The sequence below is a fragment of the Melospiza georgiana genome, chromosome 2, assembly GCF_028018845.1.
Source record: "Melospiza georgiana isolate bMelGeo1 chromosome 2, bMelGeo1.pri, whole genome shotgun sequence".
Taxonomy (NCBI): Eukaryota; Metazoa; Chordata; class Aves; order Passeriformes; family Passerellidae; genus Melospiza; species Melospiza georgiana.
Window position 1 is genome coordinate 77647792 of NC_080431.1, and position 23507 is coordinate 77671298.

At 45.5% G+C, this 23507-nt stretch overlaps 1 protein-coding gene across 1 annotated transcript in view; it reads right to left on the reverse strand.

Moving 5' to 3' along the window:
- Window positions 1–280: 280 nt before the first annotated feature.
- MYO7A (myosin VIIA) overlaps window positions 281–23507 on the reverse strand; it is a 99052-nt gene continuing 75825 nt past the window's right edge. The window contains exons 29-51 of the mRNA XM_058018514.1: window positions 22259–22386; window positions 21602–21728; window positions 17679–17798; window positions 16794–16967; window positions 15390–15617; window positions 14797–14967; window positions 13656–13773; window positions 13249–13375; window positions 12965–13134; window positions 12668–12858; window positions 12010–12134; window positions 11125–11282; window positions 10488–10641; window positions 10215–10370; window positions 9755–9860; window positions 7941–8054; window positions 6773–6860; window positions 5880–5986; window positions 5495–5680; window positions 4543–4659; window positions 3983–4066; window positions 3330–3449; window positions 281–2615 (exon numbers count right to left, since the gene is read on the reverse strand). Coding sequence (XP_057874497.1) covers window positions 2526–2615; window positions 3330–3449; window positions 3983–4066; window positions 4543–4659; window positions 5495–5680; window positions 5880–5986; window positions 6773–6860; window positions 7941–8054; window positions 9755–9860; window positions 10215–10370; window positions 10488–10641; window positions 11125–11282; window positions 12010–12134; window positions 12668–12858; window positions 12965–13134; window positions 13249–13375; window positions 13656–13773; window positions 14797–14967; window positions 15390–15617; window positions 16794–16967; window positions 17679–17798; window positions 21602–21728; window positions 22259–22386 — 3159 coding nt within the window. The 3' untranslated portion in view covers window positions 281–2525. The remainder of the gene's footprint in view (window positions 2616–3329; window positions 3450–3982; window positions 4067–4542; window positions 4660–5494; window positions 5681–5879; window positions 5987–6772; window positions 6861–7940; window positions 8055–9754; window positions 9861–10214; window positions 10371–10487; window positions 10642–11124; window positions 11283–12009; window positions 12135–12667; window positions 12859–12964; window positions 13135–13248; window positions 13376–13655; window positions 13774–14796; window positions 14968–15389; window positions 15618–16793; window positions 16968–17678; window positions 17799–21601; window positions 21729–22258; window positions 22387–23507) is intronic.

Genomic DNA, 23507 nt, shown 5'->3' on the forward strand with positions numbered 1-23507 from the left:
TACATGCAGTGATTAGGCTCAGAACTTGACTGGAAGATTCAGCCCTTGTCAAAGAGGACAAGCAATGGACTTCAGTGTTTTTTTTTTACCCCAAAAGAAAAGATTTCAATTTATTTCCAGTCTAGCTACACTGATGGTTTGTTCCCCCTTGATGGAACAATCAGGAATTGCTCTCATCAGGAATTGCACAGTGCAAGAAGTCTTGTCCGCAAGAACTCGGGAGCCCTGATCCCACCCCTGCCCTGGCGATGTCACCATGACTGCACAGTGCAGAACAGCCTCCCACAAGCCACTTGATGCTTTTTAATTGGAGTATTTCACTTGGACACATGTTTTTTCATGTTACATCGCTTGGTGTGAATACAAAGAGGCCAGCAGATGCTAATACATAAGACACACAGGTACACACACAGAGTCCCAGCCCTGCCCAAAATTATGGGGTGCATGGGATGCCAACAGAGCTGTAAGTGGAGGGTGGTGGCAGGGGAAAGATGACCCAGGACAGCTCTGGAAAACACTGCTGTGCTGCATCGTCTGCTGAGTGTGCAATGGGTGGCAGGGATGGCTGGAGACTCAGAAAAAGCAGTGATGATGTGGTGATGATAGGCATGTGTCTAAGGACAAGTGGGATCCCTGGGACAGCTGGATCATAGCAGCTGGGGAAGGGAGAGAAATGTCAGAGATGGATGGTGAGAAGGCAGCTGGGCTCCCAATGTAGCCTTGGTGTAACCGTGCTCCCATCACCAGAGTGCTTTGGGTAGGGGATAATGGAGGAAGGGGATCTCCTAGCAGCCCTGTCTGGCTGGTGGATGTCCCCATTCAGCCTCTCATTCTCTTTGATGGAGCAACCAAAGTCATAAGTCACTGCTGCATCCCACTTGCATGTCACAGTCCTCGAGGTCTGGAAGGCAGCGCTGCCAATTCTGCCTGGCACACCATGGTGCTGCAGACCTGACCTCAGCTGAGCCTAACAGAGCAGCACGTGACACCCCACAATATGGACTTGTACAAAGCAGTCAAACCCAGCCCAATGCACAGGAACAAGAGAGGCCTCAACATCTACTGAGATCCACTCAGTGTGGGTTACAACACCACCAGATCTTGGTGGACAATTGTCCCTTCTCTTGATACCCCGCATCCAGCCATGTCTTTGAAGCCTGGATTTTGGAAAGGCACCCCTCAGGCTTCTCTCCTGCATCCTCCCAGACACAACGTGGTTTCAGCCTCCTCTCTGCCAGCAGGTCCCGTCTCTGCTCCAAAGTGGGCTGGTCCGCACTGTGTGGCATTGGGTGGCAGATGAGACAAACAGCCAGCAGATGAGTACAGCCAATCAAAGATGGAGAAAAGACCACCAAAATCAAGGGTCTGCCCTTCTGTGAGTGGTTCAGATCCAGCTAGGACTCATGAAGAGCTGCTTTACACAGAAACACACACAAAAACCCCAATAAAATAATCAGCTGGTACAAACCTGATGGCCAAGCTAATGTTTGAATTACAGCCCAACATAGGCTTGGCTTCAGTCTTCCAAGCATGGGGTGTTCAAAACCCCTATATCCATACTGAGGTTTGCAGCAAAAGTCAAAGTTAATTTTTCTGGACACAGGGAGCAAAAGGAGATAATTAATTTTCCAAGCTTCGCTTCCAGCTGAACCCTTAGGTTGAGAAAGATGTGCCTTACTCAGCCTCTGGCAGTCATGGCTCTTGGGGAGTCTCTGGGCAAGGGATTGTTCTGCAGGTCAGCATCCAGATACCGGCATGAAATACAGGATTTCTTTTTTTCCTTTTTAATATTTTAAAAAATAAATAGAAGAAGAAGAAACAAACCTTCAAAATTTGTTCTTTAAATATTTCCAGCATTGCACGGATAGGACTTTAGTACACTAGCCTGTTAAATCAGTAGTTTGTTTATTCTGATTCCTAGTTAAAATGTGCTCCTCCCTCCCTGCTTTTTCTTTCTGTACATCTTAAGAACACAGTGTATTCTTTTGTAATGACTAAAAAACAAGCCCTGCAGTGTTCACTGGACATCTTTCCAGCATGGGTCAGGGCTCTCTTATTCCTCTTCAAATCTGAAATTCCCAGAACTTCACCAAAAACATGTTAGCATCCTAACAGCTCTCATATTTAAGAAAAAAACAACAAATGAAAACAAAGCAAGCCACACACACACAGACACACACACACACACAAAAATCCTCATCCAAGAGCCTTTGTGACCTCCTGCTGGAGTGTCTTTGCCTTGGTCACTCTCTGAGAGCAGTGGTGTCCCCTGGAAATCTTTGAGGTGTAGGATTGAGTTGGGATGCAGGGTGAGGAAGGTGAGTAGGAGGTCAGAGATAGTCATCTTCGCTGGAAGGGGAGGTGGGATTGGAGCCCTCAAGGTCAGAGTCCATTGAACTCCCTGATGGTGTTCGGCTCATCTTCCACATCTGGGAGGCAAAGTTTCTTGCCCAGCTGCACGGGTATCCCACAGCCCTCAGCTGGTGAATCAGCCCCATGACCATGTGCCAGTGGCTTCTTGCAGTTCACTTGCTACCCTTTGCACTCCGCTGTTTGCTCATGGCTGTTAGCATCTGGCTGATGTACGAGGTCAAAAGATCATCCATCTTGTACCCCTGAGGAGGAGAGGGAAGATGTTACCAGCCTCCGGAGCACAGCTTACAGTGTCTGGCTTGAGCCTCCTGAACACACTGGCTACCAGTTCTTGCCTTGCAAATTTTCAGGTACATTTTGACCTATTCCACCATTTTCCTTGGGCGAAATGTCACCACCACAAAGAACACTGTCCAAACATAATTTGCAACTTTGAGATGAAGGAGTTCCCTGTCCCAGGATGCTGCTGAGGCTGAGGACAAGGGGAGCTTTGCACAGGACATAAATTTTCAAATGGCCAACAAAATACTGAATGCCTCAGATTAGTAACAATCCAAAAGGAATTTTTATCCTTTGTGCTTTGGGTTTAAGATAGTCTAGGAGAAAGTTTATTGCTGTGATTGTTACTAGGGACAAGCTGGGTAAATGGTATTGGTTAAAGGGCTCAGGAGTACCCCTTGAGCCCCTATCAGCTTTAGTGTGTTTTTCAGTCCAGTTATAGGGAGCAGTCACTCATGCTCTTGACACAGCAACATCCCAAGCACCTTAGGCTTGCTTGTTAGTTGGATGATGGACTGAGAGCCCTGATTCATTGAGCAGAGCCATGGGAAATTCAGAAGAAAAAAATTGTATCAGTGGCTCTTCTGAGAGACCACTTTCAGCCCAGAGAATTCCGGAGAAACAATTTGTCACCAAATCCAAAGTCAGGATTTGGTCCAATCTTAAATGCTTCTTACCAGGGAGGTCTCACAGAGCAGCTTGCTTCCTCTCACCAAGTTGCCAATGGTTATGTGGAAATACGTGTTGCCACTGCTCCAGTTGGAGATCTTGGTGAAGGGGTGAGTGATGAGAATATCCTGGTGGGAATACAAAACTGACACTCAACATGCAAGAGAGCCTCAACTTCCATGAGGGGCTGTGGACACTTCTCATTGTCGTTGTTCACTTTCCATCACAGCAGGCCAAGGATGTCTACTGTGATGAGACTCGTGGGAATGGCAGTGAGATCAAGACCAGATCCTCCAGAGCTTGTGGAGGACTGCTACACTATAGAATGGCGATGCAAGTGGTGGAAGTAACAAGTAGGATCTCATTTACTCCAACTCCTGTCCTATTGCCTGTGAAAGGATTAAGGAAGGAGTGTGTGCATCCTCCAGGTACAGGGCCCTAATAGTTGATGCTCTCAATCTGTATTTTGTTGAAAAAGTCTGGGCTGCCTCAGTGCAACAGTGAATTTCTGCCTCCAGAAAATTTTCTGTCTATCCAGCCTTTTTAACCTGGCTTAAAGAGAACTCTCTAAGTACTGAACAACATGCTCCTTGGGATATCTTCCATAAGGGCCTGGGGACTAGGCTCAGGAGCATCTGGTGAATACCCAAGTTTTGCTTACCTTGGTTTTGGGATCGATGAGGCTGACTCCATGCTTATTGATGGCAATTAGGAGGATTTCTGGATAATTTGGCTCTGTAGTTTGCTGTTGGAAAAGTGATGATCTGGTTAGGGGACATGTCAAGCAAAATCAGACCCCTTCCTATTTCCTCTCTCCCTGTCTTCTCCTGACAGCACTGGCTTCTACTGTCCTTGATGGAACTGTAGTGACACGGTGGATGGTCTGGATTTGGTCTGTGGTGGGTACAGACACAACCCTGGGAAAAAAAACCAGGTTCCCCTTTGCCTTGGCCAAACAGAGAAGAGCTCTTGTGTGTTCAGCAGCACAGCTGTGGGAACAGCCCCAATGACTGAGATATGCTGAAGCTCTGCAATGCTTCTGTCTGGGTAAAGAGGCAGAGCAGCAATGAACAAATGTGTTTGCAGGTCTCCAATTAAGCGTATTACATTCTTCCCTGTTTCATCAGGATTGTCCCAGTCTAGTTCAGATCTGAAACCCCTCTGTGGTACAGGGCTCCTGATCTTGGCTAAAAGCTGCCAGAGAACCCCCAGGGCAGGTACCTTCACTTCAAAGAATGCTGATCCAAATGTAGGCCACTTGAAGATAATCTTTAGAAAGGCAAGCTTGGCTTCTTCTCTTGTTTTGCCTGCGTGTTTGTTGTAGTATGCCACGACGGACTGCAACAGAGAACACAACAGAGATGGAGGGTTTGCAGAACCTGGCACCAGGGATGTTTGCAGGAAAGGAGCATCAGTTCCACAATTATAGACTCATAGAGGAGTTTGGGTTGCAAGGGACCTTTGAAAGGTCCTCTAGCCCAACTCTCCTGCAGTGGATGGGGCTGCCTTCCACTAGAGCAGCTTGCTCTGGGTTCTGCCCAACCCGACCTTGATGTTTGGTTCTAGCCTCTGTTCCAATCACACTTCAAAAATGTGCTGGCTGGTCACTGGAGCAGGGCCTGGAACAAAGGCAGGTCCTTTTTAAATAAGCTGAGCTGCTGACTCCATTAAAGAGATTATAAATTGTGATTATCCAATTTATGCAGCAGAGGAGACTGAGAGACCTTCAGCCCAGAGATCCTGATATCAGACAGGAAACAGAAAGCACTTATTGGACTATTACTTGGCAGTGAGATACCTCTAATATTTTAAGGCTAGACCTGTTTGCACCTGTGCCACAGGTCTCCCTGTGTAAAGCAGTAGTCTGCATTAAATGACAGACCACCTCTTCATAAGAACATCTCTTAGCATGTTTCCATCTGGCTTTGCATCCACCAGTACAGCCACAGTCTCAGGCCAAGAAAACCTGGGGCAAGGCATGTGTATGTGAACATGCAAGTACAATCTCTCCTCTTAGTGATGCCATGGAAGCTGAAGCTCTGGTAAGGCTCCAGAAGGACCAGGTGTCACTGATTTTGGCAGTCCAAATTCAACACTGAATGTCAGACAAGTCACCTAAGAGACTGGGCTTCTCTCAGCCAGGTCTGGTGTATGAATCAAGCTGCTGGTTTACCCTTTTCCAATCATCTGGAGAGAGCTGCCGGATGAGGTCCTGAGGCACCAACTCCTTCAGGAGTTTGGGGATGCTGGGAAAATAGGACTTGTCATCCTCAAACTTGACCCGGTAGATGAGAGCTGCCAGCTGCAGGACCTCCTCCCGTGAGCACTTGTGGTAGCCACGCAGGTACTTTGGTAACTCCTGCACGGAGGAAAGAACAGCAGAAAGATAGAGATCATGTCTGTGCACCTTCACCCTCACATGCTAAATGGAGTTTGTGGAGGCATCCAGCCCCTGGCCAACAGGCTGTTCCCTGGGAACATCTGCAGATGGACAAGCCTTTGCAACCTACTCCTGATCCCTCCCAAGTCTCCACTGCTACTGCAGAGTCCTGGCACACCTGGTAATAGTGGAAGATTGAGTCCGCCATTGAGTCCTTTCCAGGCGTTGTGTTGGTCCACAGTTTTTTCATGAAGAACACTTGGTAGGTGAGGGAAGGCACTATACCTGTGCAAGTGAAGCAAACATAACACCTAGTGTGAATATCAGCTGGCAATCAGTGTCTGCATCCAGCAGTGCCCATGTGCCACCAGAGCCTGCAGGGACAGGGACATTCACAAGGCCAACTGGGCTCTGACTTTGCACAACAAACCACGTCACTGCCATGCAAGGCTTTAATAAGGTGGGAAAAGTGTCTGGGTTCACTTGCATAACTGTACTTCATTGATAGCACCCATGCCTAACACAGGACAGAGTTGTACCCTGGAGGCATGTGTGTCTTACAGCCACTGGTAAATTCAGCAGAGCTGCAGCCAGTTCCACTTTGGATGTGGTCAGTGAGGTGAGATGAATCCCACCCCTGAAACCTTCCTGCAGGCACTTCCTGGAGAGATGGCCTCCAGCAGGTGCTTCTCACAGGGGCCAGGAAGAGCCTTGGAGCAGAGGTTTTGCTGCTCCTGGATGGATCACCTCCCAGGTGATGTCCCCAGGGATGGTGCAGAGAGCACCAGGACTCCCACCAGTGTGGCCCAACAGATCACAGGATCACAGAATCACTGAGGTTGGAAAAGACCTATAAGATCAAGCCCAACGATTAACCCAACACGGCCAGGAGCACCACAAAGCCATGTCCCTAAGCACCACACCTACATTTTTTTGAACACTAGAGGACACTGATTCCACCATTTCTGTTCCAATGCTTGTGGCAGACTATGTGGTCAATATTGTTTGAAAGGGATGGAGGGCAGTAGGAAGGCTGTGTGTGACCCATGCTGGGAAAAAAATCATCATTACCATCTTTTGCTGGTCTTGCTTTCTTTATCCAGTCTGTCAGGTGTCTCACAAAGTCAAAGAAGAAATCTCCCTCCGGCACACTGATGACCTGGGGGACACAGCATATAGTCACAAAAGCTGAGCAAATAAGTCATACAGTAGAATCACAGAATATCCTGAGTTGGAAGAGATCCAGAATGATCATCAAAGTCCATCTTCTGGCCCTGCACAGGATATCTTTAAGAATCACACCATGTGCCTGAGAGCACTGTACAAATACTCCTTGAACTCTGTCAGGCTTGGTGCCATGACCACCTCCCTGGGGAGCCTGCTCCAGTGCCAAACCACCCTTTGTGTGAAGAACCTTTTCCTAGTATCCAACCTAAATGTTCCCTGGCACAGCTTCATGCCATTCCTTTGAGTCCCATCACTGATCACCCCAGAGAAAGAGATTAGTGTCTTCCCCTTCCCTTCCCTTCATGAGGAAGTTGCAGACTGCAATGAGGTCTCTCAGTGTCCTCTTCTCCAGGCTGAACAAGGCAAGTGACCTCAGCTGCTCCTCACACGCCTTCCCCTCAAGGACCTGCACCATTGTAGTAGCCTTCTCTAACACCTTTATTTCCTTCTTATATTGAGGTGCCCCAAACAAGTGGCAAGACTCCACAGGCAGGGTTGGCCATTGCCCAGCCCATCTCCTGTGGTTGTGCTCACTGCTTTGCACTTCTTACACTGATGTGTTAAGAACTGCTGACGTGAGAAAGACAATGCCAGCACCTTGCTTCAGGCTCTGTCTCTAATTTCACCCATTACTCCTTATTGCAACTTGTTCCACCACAACCCTTCCTTTCCCTTTCTGATGACTATCTCCAGAGATCTCTCCCAGTTGCCAGAGGCAGCTCTAAGCTGCACATTTTTCTTACTTAGTCCTTTCTTATAAACCCAACTCAGCAACAGGCCAGGAGAGCTTTGCCTGTCTGTGCTTTAAGTCCTTTGGGGTGACTGCTGTAAATCAGGACTGTGGGACTGCAAACCTCACCTACATCAGGTCAGATCTGACCTAGGAATTCCACACAGCTTGTAGAGAAATGCTTCTCACCACATGGCTCTGGCTCCACCAGTGTGTACCTACTGCCAAGTGGGTTATCCTGGGTACCTCAGGGCTGCCTCAGCCCCTGGGTGGGTCACTCACCTTGTCGGAGATTTTGACAAAGAGGCTGAAGCCCTCAGAGGACTTCAGGAGCAGCCTGTTGGAGATGTTCTGGCAGAAGTCCTTGGCTTTTGTGCTCGATTCCACCTCAAATGCCTACAAAGAGAGGAAGATCACCACTGCCATCTAAGGGTTAATTTCCACTTTTTGCTCTCTTTGTGGACCTCCAGGTGCACATGCACAAAGGGGTTTAGATGCCCACAAAGGGGTTTAGATGCCCACTACCAGTGAAATCAGCGACACTGTGGACTGGGGCTCTGGGCATTGAAGGGATGTCTGCAGAAGCTCTGTCATGCTACTGCTGTACCACTGTTCTTTGTGATGCTGTATCTGTATTCTGTACTGGCTTATCCAGAGCTGTCCAGGCAATGCAAGAGATTTTTCTGATCCAACAGTGAAGTTGGATCAGATTTGCATGAGGAAAGAGGGGTGGGAAAGACAGAGTGAGAGATCTCCAGGCTGATTTGTCCTAACTGTCTCTCCAGTGATGATGAGGAAGTCAAATGCCTGGCTTAGACTAGGTCTAAGCCAGATGCCTGGCTTCTAGATAGCTGAATAGAGGGAAAATGATTCCTGTTTAATGGATATCTAAAGCATGGGATATTTAAAGGTCTGTCCCCTTTGTATGCACATTCCAGTTCTGGTTTTGCCTTTTGAGCTGTGCTCAGCATTTGCATTGCCTCAGTTCTGCTCTGCCCACTTAATGAGATTCAGCTCCTAGCAGTTTAAGGAACTTAAGCTTTTGATCACCATTGAACCACCAAACTACCAGGACCCACGTTCCACATCCCCAAGAGTCTGATTTGGGGTTCAGCGCTGCTAGTGCTCAGCACCACATCAGTGCAGATGCATGTTGTACTGGAATGATGCCGCTCTCTCCACCTGGTGACTTCCATGGCCAAATGGATCACAGCACACCCGTCCAAGTGTAGAAGTCCCTACTGCCTCTTTCTACTGGCTCTCACACAGAGGCATGTGTATGAAGTAGTGTCATGCTCATTGCATTGTCATTAGGAAAAAATACTCAAAGTGATGAGAAACCCCGAGAGTTCCCTCAGCTCTCCATTACAGATAAACAAGGGCAATTCCAGCTGCGGCAGAGGAATCATCCTTTTCCTTCCATGGGTGTGGACTGTTTTACAAATAAACCCACTTAGAAAAACAGAAATTTAGTTGTACCCAGGGGTATGAGGAAAGAGAGAAATGTGAGCCTCATAGAAAGACCAATCAGTAGGTGAGACAGCAGTATCTGCAAGGACATGCCTATCTGCTCTGGCGTCAGTATGATTAGCTGCCTTTCCAGCATGTAAGATGCTTAGTGACAGCTTCCTGAGTGCAGGTATCATTTCTGTGTCATCTCAGGTCAGAGGGGGTAATTTCAGTCACCTAATTGCCAGTGCTGCAATTGTCTGCCCATTTCCTGGGGGGGCCATCATGGTACCCCTTTGAGTATCATTTAGGGACAATATCTGTTGGTTATACTCCAAATAACGGAGAGCCAAGGCCTGAGAGCTACTGTGAGTGAATAGATTAGCCCATCCAGTTTCCCTCTGTCTGCAGTCATACTCTAAAGCCTCCAGTGAACACTATCAAAGCACCCATGTCTTGAAAAACACAGCTCACAACAAATCTGAGTAGACAAGGATGGATTTTCCTTGTTACACTTTGGCCTAGAGGCTTCTGGAAAGGCTGAGCTTTTCTGAATCAGAACCAATATTAGCCTCTTCTGAGATTTTTGAGAATAAGAAAATTGACAACCATCCTGACAGAAAAGAATTTCCTTCTCCCACATTTACCTCATCAGTGTCATCAGGGAAGTAAACCTTGTGGAAAATTTGGGTTGTTTTGTGTTGAATGGCTTCCACTTCTACCAGATGGGGTGGGTATTTTCTGGATCCATTCCTGCAAAACACACAGTGGCAAGTGTCACAGCATCATCATAGCAAGAATCCTTTTTTTAAATCTTCCAGTTTTAATGCATATCCTTTTGAGTAACTTCAGCTATTTTCTTAATATTATTTTTCTTCCAAAAAGGAAGAAAGTGACTGCAATGGACCTGGACGAAGTTGATTAATGTCTACTTTTCTGCACTGCTTATAAGAAACCCAATGTCCCTTTCAATCAGTTTGGTGGAACAGAGAGAGGGTGCGAGCTTTCACTGTGCCCCCAGACACCAAAATATCTCCCAGCTGTATTTTTTCACACATATTTGGAAGTTGTGGTACAGTCAGGACTGGGAGTCTTTCAGTGCCATACCTCAAGGCTTTCTGGAGTCTCTGGATGCAGTCTGCTGCCAAGGGGTGATGTTTCCGGGATTGCAGGAACCTCTGGACGTGGGGCAGGAGGATGTTACTCGGAGGGAAAAGTCCTGTACACAGCCACAACAGCTCCCAGCCTTTCTCTTCACTGTATCTGCACAAGAAGAGACCCAGGAGGAAAAGAAAATCACTCATGGCACGGACACTTCAGATGTTGCTTTGCCCAACACAGTCTAGTGCATTTGGGCCAAGGAGAACAAAGAGCTCTTACTTGATGTGGTTGTCTGTGAGCTGCTTGAGGGTCTGGCAGTAGATTTCATCCTTTAGGGGTTCAGCTTTCAAGGCACCTTCAAATATTTGGTCTGTCAGCTCATTGACTGAGCGGGTCCTTTTGGATGGGTAGTCACCCATATATTTCAGCACAGGTGGGAGGTGGGAGTCAAGGATGAGCTAACTGGGATATTTGGTGAAGGCCCTCTGTTGATGATGTTGCTAAAGACATCCTACACATGACTACAGAAGTGGCTGCAAAGGGATATTCTGGCATTAAACTCTGTCTCTAAGGCCATGTGGACTGACTAGGGCTGTGGCCATCCACAGCCGGTTCATTTGGAAGAGAGTCAGCTGAACCAAGACGGAACAGTGTCAGTGTGTGTGGATCAGCAGGACCCAACAACTGGTCCCTGAATCCTCACTGATTAAGAAGTAGACACACCTCAGATTTCAAGGATGCTTAAGGTACAGATTTGTGGTGCAGACCCATTTCCAAGCCTGTGGCATGGTCCCACAGCCTTTAAAAGAGACCTCAAACCTTTCTTTGGGCTTTGCTCAGAGCCCTAAAGAGCCAGTTCAGCTCTTTGCCTGTCAGACCTGTTTCCCAAGGGGACTCCCAAGCAGAGGAAGGATATCAATAAAGGCCATACAGGCTTCTTGGGACAGTTCCTCACTGCCCAGGATCTTCTTCAGCAGCGGCTGTTTGATGGGCTCACGGGTGTAACACCACAGCTTGTCCTTTCCACGGCTCTTGGTGATCATGACCCGGCTGAGGGTGTGCTTTGGAGGTGGTCTGGTGGCAAACACAAAGCAAGAGGTAGAGAGATTACAGGGATAATAAGAAACAACTTATGGCCAATGTTTCACCTAGGACGGTGGCTCACGGCATGTAGCTAATGAACCCTTACATCAAAAGGGACATCATGATTTAACAAGTATCCAGCTCTGCTCAAAGAGAACCACTTGTACTCTCCTATGGCTCAGAAGAGTCTCTTATAGACCCTACCTCACTAATGACACCACAATCACCAAAGCTATCCCAAAAAGCTTCTAGCCACAGGAAGGATGATGGCAACGAATGGTCAGGCAGCCACACTTAAAGAATATCACCTAGCATAAGCCTGACAAGGGGAAGACATCTCAGAGGATCTGATCTGCCTGTTTGGATTGCCAGCCCATCCAAACAGAAGTGGGAGCTTTGGTCAGCTGCATTCAGCAGTGGTGTGCATTTAAATTTTTGGAACTGAGATGAAAATTCCTATATAGCCTTAAGAACATCCTCCCACATAATATTAAATTTCAAATTGCTACACCTCTGCTGAGAAGAAATACTTTACAAAACCTTGTCTGTGGAAAACCTGCAGCTCAAATGCCATGACCTAAACCAAAAGTTGCAGCTGTACAAAGTCACAGAATGGGGTTGGGGTATTCATAGTCTTTCTCAGCAGCAAAAATTTCCTGATTCCCAAGCTACCTGCAGATGGACTCCTATAATTTTTGAGAATGGTTAAAAAAATCACCTAAAATAATCATAGGAAAATTCCTCCAAGGTGTACGGCTTTACTCTTTCTTCACTGTCTGAAACTGCCATCTGTGAGGTTCTGATAACATCTTGTCGTTGGTCAGGGGTCATTGTGACCAGGGCCTGTGGGATGAAAAGCTCTCTGTTACCTGGTATCTGATGTATTCAAAGAGAGGAAGCAGATACAAAACAAGAACAGTGAAAGTGAGAATAATCCATCAATTCCTGTGAACAGTCAGTTAGAACTGCACAGTTGTCATTTCTCTCTGCCATTCTCAATCACTGATGCAAGGAATAACAAGTATTTCCATAGTGTTGATCACTTCCTAAGGAAGATACTGTGCTCTGGAACCTACACCTCCACATGTGAATGTAGCAGTTCCCTCCAACCACAAACACACCTTTAAGCAATCAGGCCAGCTGGAAGGATTTAGCACAATTCATGGACATTCCAAGTCACAAGTTTGTGGTGTCCTGAGTGCCAAGATCAGAAGAAAGGCTGAGATCACTTTTGCCTTGGACAGCTTGTCACCTCTCTCATCCTCTTTGGTTTCTGCCTTACGTTCAGGGAGACTTGGCCAGATCTAAGCACTCCATGAAGGCTTTGACCTCCCAGGACATTGTACCAAGTTGTGTAATTCCATAAGACTGCTTACCACAATCTCCAACGGAGGCATGGTGACGGTAGGCAAGACATAGACGGAATCAGTTGGGAAATCCCCTCTCTGCTTGGTCCGCTCATTGAACCCATTAGCCCACCCCGAGTTCATCACTTGTTCTCCCGTGTCCTGGTCCAGAACTATCAGGTCTCCTTTAAGGAAGCTGAGGAACCCAGATTCCTCTCCCACTGCAAAAAACCCCAACCATTGGTTAGAACTGTTTTGTTTTTTCAAATTCCTCAGGAATATTAAATCTATCTCTACATTTACAACTGAGTTGGACTATTTACTTGCCTGGATTTGGGTTGTCTTGGAGAGTGACCACATACTTGGATCGTTTCCTTAATCCTTCAAGGAAGGTCACCACAAGGTCCCGGATGTCCTCTGCATTGTTGGAGGTGAAAGTGTATTCATCACCTTTAATGGTGGCCAGGGTGAAACTCTGCCCTTGCAGCTTTCCTCCTCTGGGATATATTTTTATAGGAGACATAAACATGAAACATAATGACATCCAGAGGCAAAGCCTGGAAGAAGACTGATCTATGGTGAGATTGCCAGCCCAGTCTATTCCTCCTTACCTGCTGCTTGACACAGCTGTGATCTCTGGGAAAGAAAGCTCTAAGAGAACCTGCTCCTGTTCATCCACAAAATACACCCCTGTCCAGTTGACAGCTACAATCACATCATTTTTAGGCAGGCTTGGCCCTGGGGTTAAGACAAGACATTCAATCAGCTCATGAAGGGTCTTAGGATATGGAAAACGTTTTAAAGGAGGATGCAATTATCAAAAAGCTCTCTGGTTTTTTAAGGGAGAGAAATAGTGGCAGACCCATAGACTGAGTCATTGCTAACCAGGACGCAACAAAAAATAATGTGTCCAAAAAAGACCATCTAGATGGTCCCCTTCTTGTCTCTGGAATCCCCATCTCTCCTTCCTTTTGCTTTAGAGCAGCTTGTGCTCTGGGGATGTGCTCTACTGACTCACCTGAGAATTTGAAGGCTTCATAAAATCGAGAAAACAGCAAAGGCCACTTGAAACGTGCAAAATCCACTACTTCTTCCTTGACCTTTTTTGGGTCTGCCCTCTTCTGAGTATAAATTCCCTACAGAAAAAAGCAAACCACAACCAACATGAAGCAAAACACAGTTATATCCAGGAAGGGAGCAAGGAAAATCAATCCATGATTGAAGATCTCGGAACAAATATTAATGACCTGAAGATCTTGGAACAAATATTAATGGAGGTCTCAGTGTGGCTAAGGGCCAAACTACTTCAGGAACAAGTGACAGTTTGGTCAAAGTCCTGGCCTTCAGTTTCCACTTTATGGAATAATCTGACTTGGAGAAAGCTGGGCAAGCATCTGGAGCAACCAGTCTCAGTGAGGTTGGCCTCAGCTGACTGGATTTCCCTAAAGTAAGTGTTTACTTTTCAGCTTGACATTCCTTTAGCTGGAAGCAGACATTCATCTCTTAAGCCCCTTATTTAGGGCATCCTTAGACACCTGACACTTCTGTACAAAGCTGACAGGCTGAGGGCGGATGTGCAAGGTCCAAGTGAATCCCTGTGTTTCCACTGACAGTTAAGTTCAGGTGAGACTCCCCATGCACATGGAGATGTTTACATAGTAGGGATCCTGATCTGAAGGTGGCTCCTGATGTTAAATGAATGCCCATGCTCATGCCAGGAACATCACCCCTCATGAGTGGTCAGGAGTAGTGGGTAATGAGTACTGGGAAGTGTTGTCGTGTGAAAGTGTCACAAATGTGCTAATTGAGGCCAGGGAGGTTTTATACAGTGCTTGGCACAATAAAGCCCTGACATTACCCAGAGACATGAACCTCCTCTGTAATACAACCGGTAACACCACAATCTCGTGTAACAGGAATGTCACCCCTGAGATGGTGTTTTGCATCTCACAGTAAATCTTTGCAGGATGTCTTTTGCCAGATCTTGCATAAAAACCAATGGTAAAGCTGAATATGGTTAGTACTAGCCCTACCCTTTCTCACAGGTTTAGCTTTAGGCCAGGCTAAGAGCTGAGCTATGATGTCTGACACATGTTTAAAAGGCAAATGAAGCTATTGAAACATGACATGGTCCCTGACAGGTGATCTATTGTCCCCACCTTTTTATGTGCAGCTATAATAAGCTGAGCCCATTTTTCCACTGTTTTTGAAGCTGTGATCTCTCTGTCTGGAATGTAGGATGGAATTAGATTTAGCAGCCTTTCCAGTACCATTTCTGACCCATAGTCCACGTAGTACTGCTGGGAAGCCAGTTCTGCCAGATCTTCCTCCTGTGGGAGCCAAACAAATCAAGTTAATGCTGTCACCAAGTCATCACAACATCCGTCCTCCACCACTCAAGAAGCATGTTGTGGAGGCTGGGTGTACTACATAGGTGTGTGGGGATGCTTCTTTTTGGCAGAACTTCACTTCTGCACCTTTTTGCACATCTAAAGTTCAGGGCATTGACCACTGAAAGCTATGATTAAGCCTTACCATGTTCATTGTTAAGAATGCTCATGCAGCACATGGAAGCTTCCAAGCCCAGTCAAGACAATCTGACTGCTGTAGCTCCTGTTTTCCAAGTGAGTACCATAATGCCCAAGCTAATGGGTTTCCAGGGAGGAATATTTATCATCCCCTTCGTTGTAACCTATTTCACCATCTCAAAGATACTTGTTGGACCAGACTGGGAGCTGCTGAGGTCACACACCTTGTCACACCGGTACTCCCCAAACTTCACCCCTCGCACGATCTGTTGGTAGATGAGATTGGTGGCCACGTTGTCCTCGCTGGGGTTGTGCCAGGGGGTGAAGATCTCCTTCCTGAAGAAGAGCCGCCACGGTGCGTTGCGCTCCTGCGCTCCCTGCTCCTTGGCATACTGCTCGCACTGGGACACAGCATCCATCACGTGGTCATTGCCACTCCCCAGTGAGGACACCTAGGCAGGGCAGAGAGAAATGTGCCATTCACCTGAACAAATGCAGACTGTTTTAGGTAGAGAGGTCTATTTTTGAGTCACTCTGACTACCTTTATAATCAGAATAATAAAAATAATCAATGGTTCTATGTCATCTAGTCAGCCAAGTCCTGCAGCATGGCTGGGTGAGCCATTACATTTTGAGCTCCAGCTTCCCATCCAGACTGAAAAAAGAGCATCAGCATGATTCAGCAAAGCCAATGGTCCCATTTTAAACTATTGTTGATTCATACTGTGCTTTGAAATGTGCTGTTTTGAAGTCATGGACTTGGATCCAACCTAGCTAAGCATCAGAAAAACCCAGAATAAAAGAGCCTGTCCTGTTACAGAAATTTACATGTCTCCTCACTGGGGTCTGCCATGAGGCCCCCAAAGCACTACATCTCCTCAGACTTAGCATCCTTTGCTGAATGTCTCCTCAAAAAAGATGAAGAATACAGAGTGTAAACCATTTTCTTCCCCACCTAGAGGCAGAGGTGGCCACATCTGTAGGTGAAAATATACTTCATACTCCTATGCAGCAGCTCTTGGTATACTTGAGTTTCATTGACTTGCAGCTGTTGTCTCACCTGATGAAGCTTTGCCCCTCTCATTTATGCTCACCTTTATTTCAACAGAATTTCTGAGAAATATATATTTTTAGGTCAAATAAAGCAGGTTAAATGCCAATGCAGGCACAGCAGTTTGGATTTTATCTCATTTCAGAAGCTTAATTTCAACTGTTAGCTTTCCAATTAAACTTAATTGGCTCCCTTGCATAAAAATCCAGGTAGGATGTTTTACTGGAAATTCATCTCTAATAAGCTTAACTGAGAGTAAGAGAATAGCATCACATAAGCTTGTAGGAGGAAAGGAATTTCTGAAGGTTTCTGGTCCACCAGACTAGTCAGAACAGGTGCATCTTTGAATGGGTTTCTCTGTGCATTTTCCTGTTAAATTCTGAATATCTCCAAGGATATTCAGAGGAGAGAGATTTTCCTACACCCCAGCTGCAGAGTTTGACTACTCTTTCTGTGAAAATCATACTGACATTTGCACTGTAGAAATAATCCCTCTGCCTTCTGGAAGTTATATGACAGCAAGGAGAACCTCCCTCTTCTTTCCCAGAACTATTCAGGAACAGAAGTTAAGATATACCTTGTCAAAAAGTGCAATGTAGAGTGAAAAGCCAAATCGGTCCTTCAGGCTGATTTTGTCAGCCAAAGAATTACAGAGCTCTTTAGCAGTTGTTGCAGAGTCTGTCAACAGGGTCTTTGTCGTGCCATCCATAAACGTGACAGGCAGCATGATCGGTTTCTTGGACTTGGTCGCCTAAAGGATTAAAGTCAAACTTTATAATGTTACATGTATTTCAATATTATTTACCTGCATACTCCGCTACCCCACTATGGTAACCACTTACTAATTCCTGATCCCACTGACTGGCTGCTTTTCAGTGCTACCACACCATATTTATCAACAGGATAATGTACAGCCAGCCACTGGAAGCACTTGGAAGTCACAGATATTTTATTTACTACATTCAGTCATCAAGGTGCCTAATCCAGAAAATAAAAGCATGCTTGGGAATGCTCATGGACACCGGAACACAGCTGTATATGCTTGCAAACCAGTTTAGAAAATGAGCAAATTTGCACAAACTGCCTGTTCCAGCCATAATTATCCCCAAACAAGCCCCAGGGACCACTCATGGGAGGCAGTTTGCCTGCAGCCACTTTCATCTGGAACATTGTTCTTTGAACACACAGGAGCTTGCTCTGTGCCAGCTGGACTCAATGCCAACAGCACATTTTTAATTTACAAATACTGATGCAGCCAAAAGGATTGATCTTCAACATACTCTGGAGCACATCCAGGATGTGTACAGGGAATGCAATATGTTGGAATTTCATGAAAATTGTTGACAGGAACAGGCATTCTGCTGTCCCACATTCTGTCCTGACAGACATGTGGTTCTTGTGACAGTGGAAGGCTTAAACCCTAAGCCCCAGTTCCCTGGGGAGGACATGGAGGGGCTCATACCTGCAGCTCCAGCCAGCTGGGTGGCTGTGTCCTTGTCCCGTTGGCAAACGTCCGCCTCAGCCTCTCTTCACAATAGGGAGCGTAACCTGGGGGGCCTCCGTTGATAAAGTTCCTTAAATACTGTCAGCAGCAGGGAACACATTGTTTAGACCTTCGGCTTAAGAGGCCAAGCATTTGCAAAAAGTAATGTTTTATTGGAGAAAAGCCCTCTGTGACTAATGACAGTGATACCACTCAGGCTTGGATGTTCCTGCATCACATCACTGGAAGCTGAGAGACAGTAGACAGTCTGCACCCCTGCCTTGTTCTTCTACTGTGCATTTCTGGCCTCAGAGGAGATAAGATACCAGACCAGATAGAGCTTTGATTGAAGCCAGAGCAGAAGCTCTTCTGTTCCTGCTATTGCTGCCAGGGATTTCTATCTTTGTATTTTAAAGACGTGTTATAAAATGTTATTGAATGTTGGCCAAAAAGATGGGAGCAAATGAAAAACATGTATAAGTAATGATTCCAGAGGATTGTAAGTGAATGCTACTCAGAACATTTAACTGACAGCACAAAAGATCTTTCACAGTGACATTAACAGATATCTCCCTAGTCAGATTTCAAATAGCATTTTGGCCTAAAACAGAATTTTAAGCACTTCAGTGTATGTTAAAAACATAACGACATTATTGTGATTTCCACAATATGAAAGATAACACTCAAAAATTTTACACAAACACCTTGGCCAAAATGTTAGCAAAGACTAATAAATCTGTAAACTAATTTTTTCTGAGAGACTTTGTAGAAAGATAGAGTTCTCTGAATGATAACACACAGCTATTCCTTCAGAAACACAGACTGCTTTGTAACACTGTCAGCCATACATAACATGCCCAGGGAGACAGATATCTCAGTAAATCCTAACTTACAGAGACAGTATGAAGTACCTACGTAACACAGGGAGGTTATAGGGATGAGATCTGTTGAGAGTTTTTTGCAGATTGAGGAGTTCTTGCTAGACAATGGCCGTATTCAGCTGATGCACAATCCAGCCTGCTTGTAATAATGGACAATGGACATGCTCACAAACAATGAATAATGGACACATTCAGAAATGGGGTCGGTATATTCTTGAAGAAGATACAAGAAGAAGAGTCATCAGGACTCAGGAAGTTTGTCAGCAAGCTTGGGAAAGTAAGAAAAAAGTGAGTCATGGGTGGGCCAGACGACCACAGCAAGACGCGTGAAAAATTGGGTGATCCAATCAGTATTCTATTTTAGACACATGAACAGCAAGGATTAACTAATCATGTACTAGCTAGAGATGTGTGGACAGTAGAGATTTATTAAAACTATAGTCTTTTTAGGTATAATTAATTTGACTTCACTGGATCATACTGGTTATGGTGTGATGTCCCTGAACCTCTGCACCCCGCAGAGATCTGCTGCAAATGATTGTAAATGGTTGATGCAATGTCAAAGTGTAGGTTTAATTATGCTATTGCTAATAATGAACTATGCAATTACATATTTTTTCACATTTCTACTTCCTTGTGACTGAACCTTCCCACCTAGACCCACTGTTAGTTGAAAGAAAGGTGCAAAGAACAGGAGTGCTAATGTGCCTTGGCCCATATTTAACACATGATGCGATAAAGGTGGGATCCAAAGCATAACTTGAATATCTGGGAGCTGGAATACATATTGAAGACCTGTCTCATTATCAATGAAATCCCTCTTAAAATGTTCAGTTCTAATTGATACTTTTGAATGACAGAATCATAGAAGGAATGGATGCCATGCAGAGGGACTTGGACATGCCTAAGAGTTGGGCCTGCGTGAACCACAAGAGGTTCAACAAGGACAAGAGCAATTTCCTGCGCCTGGGCTAGGGCAATCCCAAACACAAACACAGGCTGGGCAGAGAATGGATTGAGACTAATCCTGGGGAGAAGGACTTGAGGGTATTCATGGACAAGAAGTTCAACACAACCCATCAGGGAGCAGTCACAGCTCAGAAAGCCAAACGTGTCCTGGGCTGCATCACCAGCAGTGTGGGCAGCAGGGCCAGGGAGGAGATTCTGCCCCCTGCTCTGCCCTAACTAGATCCCACCTGGAGTGCTGCATCCAGCTCTGGGGGCCCCAACACAAGAAAGATGTTGAGCTGTTGGAGCAAGTCTGGAGGAGGCTGCTAAGATGTTCACAGGGCTGGAGCACCTCTGCTATAGAGACAGGTGGAGAGAGTTGAGGTTGCTCAGCTGGAGAAGAGAAAGCTCCAGGGAGACTTCAGAGCACCTTCAAGAACTTAGAGGAGCTACAAGAGAGCTGGAGAGGGACTTTTGATAAAGGCATGGAAGGACAGGACAAGGGGAAGTTACTTTAAACCAAAAGAGGGCAGGTTTAGATTGGGCGTAAGGAAGAAATTATTTGCTATGAGGGTGGGGTAAGGCACTGGAACAGGCTGTCCAGAAAAATTGTGTCTGCCTCATCCCTGGCCAGGCTGAATGGAACTCTGAGCAATCTGGTCTAGTGGAAGGAACGCCCGCTTGGCAGCAGGGTTTAACTGGATGACTTATAAAGATCCCTTCCAGCCCAAACCATTCTATGCGTCTGTGATTCTATGATCCTGTGGTTGTATGATTCTATGTCTGAGCCTCCAGAACTACTTATACATTATTTCTGACAAGTGCTTCACTATCCTAAAGAAACCTTCTATTATTAAAGATTTAAACCAACACAACTTCTCATTTAAACCAAAACAACACCATACTTCTCAGATCTCATTTCCACACTTAATTTAATTTCCTGTGACTTTGCCAGTGATTTATCTTCTTTATTAGATTTCACACTGACAAGGCCTGGGGATGAAGGAGGCATTTCTATTCTTGGCTTCAGCTCTTTCAGTCCTGAACACTCAGTACCTAATATGATATCTATGGAAGTTAATGGAACATCTTTATTTCCAGTCAGGCAATGGAACAAATTGTCCAGGGAAGTGGTGGAATTATCATCCCTGGAAGTATAAAAAAAAAAAAGCAGATATGGCACCTGTGGACATGCTTTAGTGGTAGGCTTGGCAGTGGTTGGATTGGCAGTGGTTGGACTTGGTCTTAGACATCTTTTCCAGCCCAAACAATTCCACGACTCTCTAATTTGGAAAGCAGACTGTTCAAATCTAGGCAACAGAACTTTGCCCAGAAAAGAGAAAATCCTTAAGAACAACCTGATTTTCTAAAGTGTCAGCCACTTGGCATCTCCCACTGACTTCAGTCCTGCTGATGCACAGCGCTGCTGAAGATGGGTTACATGTCATCTCATGTGGCTGTTTGGAATTGGATGTTCTCAATATGACACATGATGGGGAACATAGCATCATTCAGAGAGCACCTTTGCAAACATACTTCCATGTAAATTAAATCCTTCCCTTTCCATGTGCATTTTTTAGTATAAATTTATATTTGTAATTGGCTGTGCTCTACCTTGCCAGTTATGGTAGAGTAGATGCCTGAGGTCATACTGTCAAAGCTGGTAAATGCTGAATGCACAGACATCTGCATATAAGAAACAGAGGAGAAATGTGGGCTATTCTGGTTGTGTGAATTCCACTTGCAGGCTCCCCTAAACAAATTTCCTACCAGAAGTCACTTAATCACATCTTCACACATCTACATGCAGGAGATATCACGTAATTTGGTTGTCTACGTAACCTTTAGAGTCACAGGAAAGAGACAGTCACTTCTCAGGAGTGTCTCATCTGATTGACATTAGACATTGAACCTTGGATCATGAACAATTTCCTTAGGAACTCTCTTATCTTCACTTCTGGCAAAGACTGGGATTCCCTCTACTGTGAAACCCAAGACAAAAGCTTGTCCCATGAGTAGAAAAGAAAATGTATTGGTAGATAATTCATTAGACAAATGTCATCTACAAGTTACCTTCACAAACTTCTCAGAAGGAGCAAAACATCCCACACAAAGGGACATCAGTATCCAACCCCTAGCATGGCTGCTTTTGGATGGGTTCTGAGTCAGCTGCTTGCAGATTTGACAGTAGATTTCATCCCTACAATAGGAATTAAAAATAATTAAAAGTTAAACAATAAAAAAGAGGAATTATTTTACACTAGCTTCTATTAATAAACATAAACACATAAATTGGCTAAACCAGAGATGAGCAAGTGCCCTTCATTTGACACTTTCCAATTTTTGAATGCTTCATTTAGCAGCTGAAATGAGTTTGAGTTTTTCATTAGCGGACCATTAAAAATATTCATACAAACAAAAGAGATACAATAGTCAAATGGAAAACAGAGAAGTGAGGAACAAGAGTGGGCATTTAAAAGACCAATCCAGTGTCATTAGGACTTCCAGAAATATTTAAATCTGCATAGTCTTTCCACTGGGTCTGATATGGGCAGTAAGGAACATGATCCAGCCTAGTCTGCATTATACAACTTAACTATGAAAAAATAATGAAACAAGAGCTTTGTAAAGCTGCAGATAATATCAAACTTGTTTGAATAGCTCAAGAAAAGCTCAAGAAAGAAGGAATGGAAAGAATGGCATGTTCATGCCTTTGTTTTGATGTCTAACCTTAAGGCTGGCCTGAGGATGCCATTACCAATAATGAAATGGAGCTTCTCCAGGTTGGAAGTGGGTCTGTCCTCGAGCATGCTATTACCCTGCAGCGTAGACTCACCATCATGAAGTCTCTTTGTCACCTGCCAACAAAACATATTGGTCTCCTTCAGGACAGCCAGTCACTGTGGGCCCCCCCACCCCCATCCCAAGTGTGTGGTGCTCCCCAGAAGGACTCCTCCACCAGCCAGGAGGGCTCTCAGAAGTTCTTTGATCTAGGATTTTAAAGGGAATGGGAGGGTTTGACTGTGTTTGCTTTAATCATATATGGGTGAAATTAAAAATGGTCCTGTCTAGTTACACTTCCACCTGCTTGCTCCTTTCCCAGGGTTTCTACAATGGCACCCCCTTGTAATTCCCAGCTCTGAGCTGCTCCTGCTGCTAGGAGAGAGACACCAAATTTCTTTGGAATAAACCATCTAATTGCCAAGGAGGACTTGTCCCTTTAATCTAATCATATTAAAATAATCATCAATGTTTTCACAGGCAAAATGGACCCATTGCCCACGCTAATGGTGCAGCTGAAACTGCTTAAGCATAGTGCTGTTTGTGAAAACAAGGATGGCATTTGTCTGCCTAGCAGCTCACTGTCTCAGCTAGTTAACCCCATCTCCATTTAGAGAGATAGACATTCCTAGAGCATCTTCAGAGCCAATTAGGGTGAGCTGGATAAGGCCCTGTTTCTCTCCTGTTTCTCCCCAGTCTTCATGCTCTCAAGCAGCTGTAGCCAGGTAAGATGGTGCCTGCTCTGCAAATGGGCAGTCTATCAATTGTTTCCATCACCCCCACCTGAAAGATTGATTATTCCTGACTCTTTTGAGACAGCACTTCTCAAAAGCTCTCAGCGTGGGGCAACTGCTCCCATGGGGAGTTCTGTCCCTGGCACTGGAGTGGAGCAGAGTGCTGTTGGAGACCCCATCTCTGCTATCTACGGGCAGGAAACTAACAGCAGGGATAGCAATCAGACCATCACAGAGTGGTGAGAGGTATCAGCAGCTGGATGGAGGGCTGTGAAAGAGGGGAGGGAAGGTGCTGGATGGATGGAGAACAGGAGCCGAGGGGAGGCCGGCGCGAGGTGCAGAATGACTCAAGGAGACACGGGAAGCCAACCTTTCCCCTTAAACACTCCTTAAATCTTTCAGGCAGAGAGACAGGTAGCGCCAAACCCAGAGGAGGGCTGGTTCTATGTTGTCTAGGGAAAAGC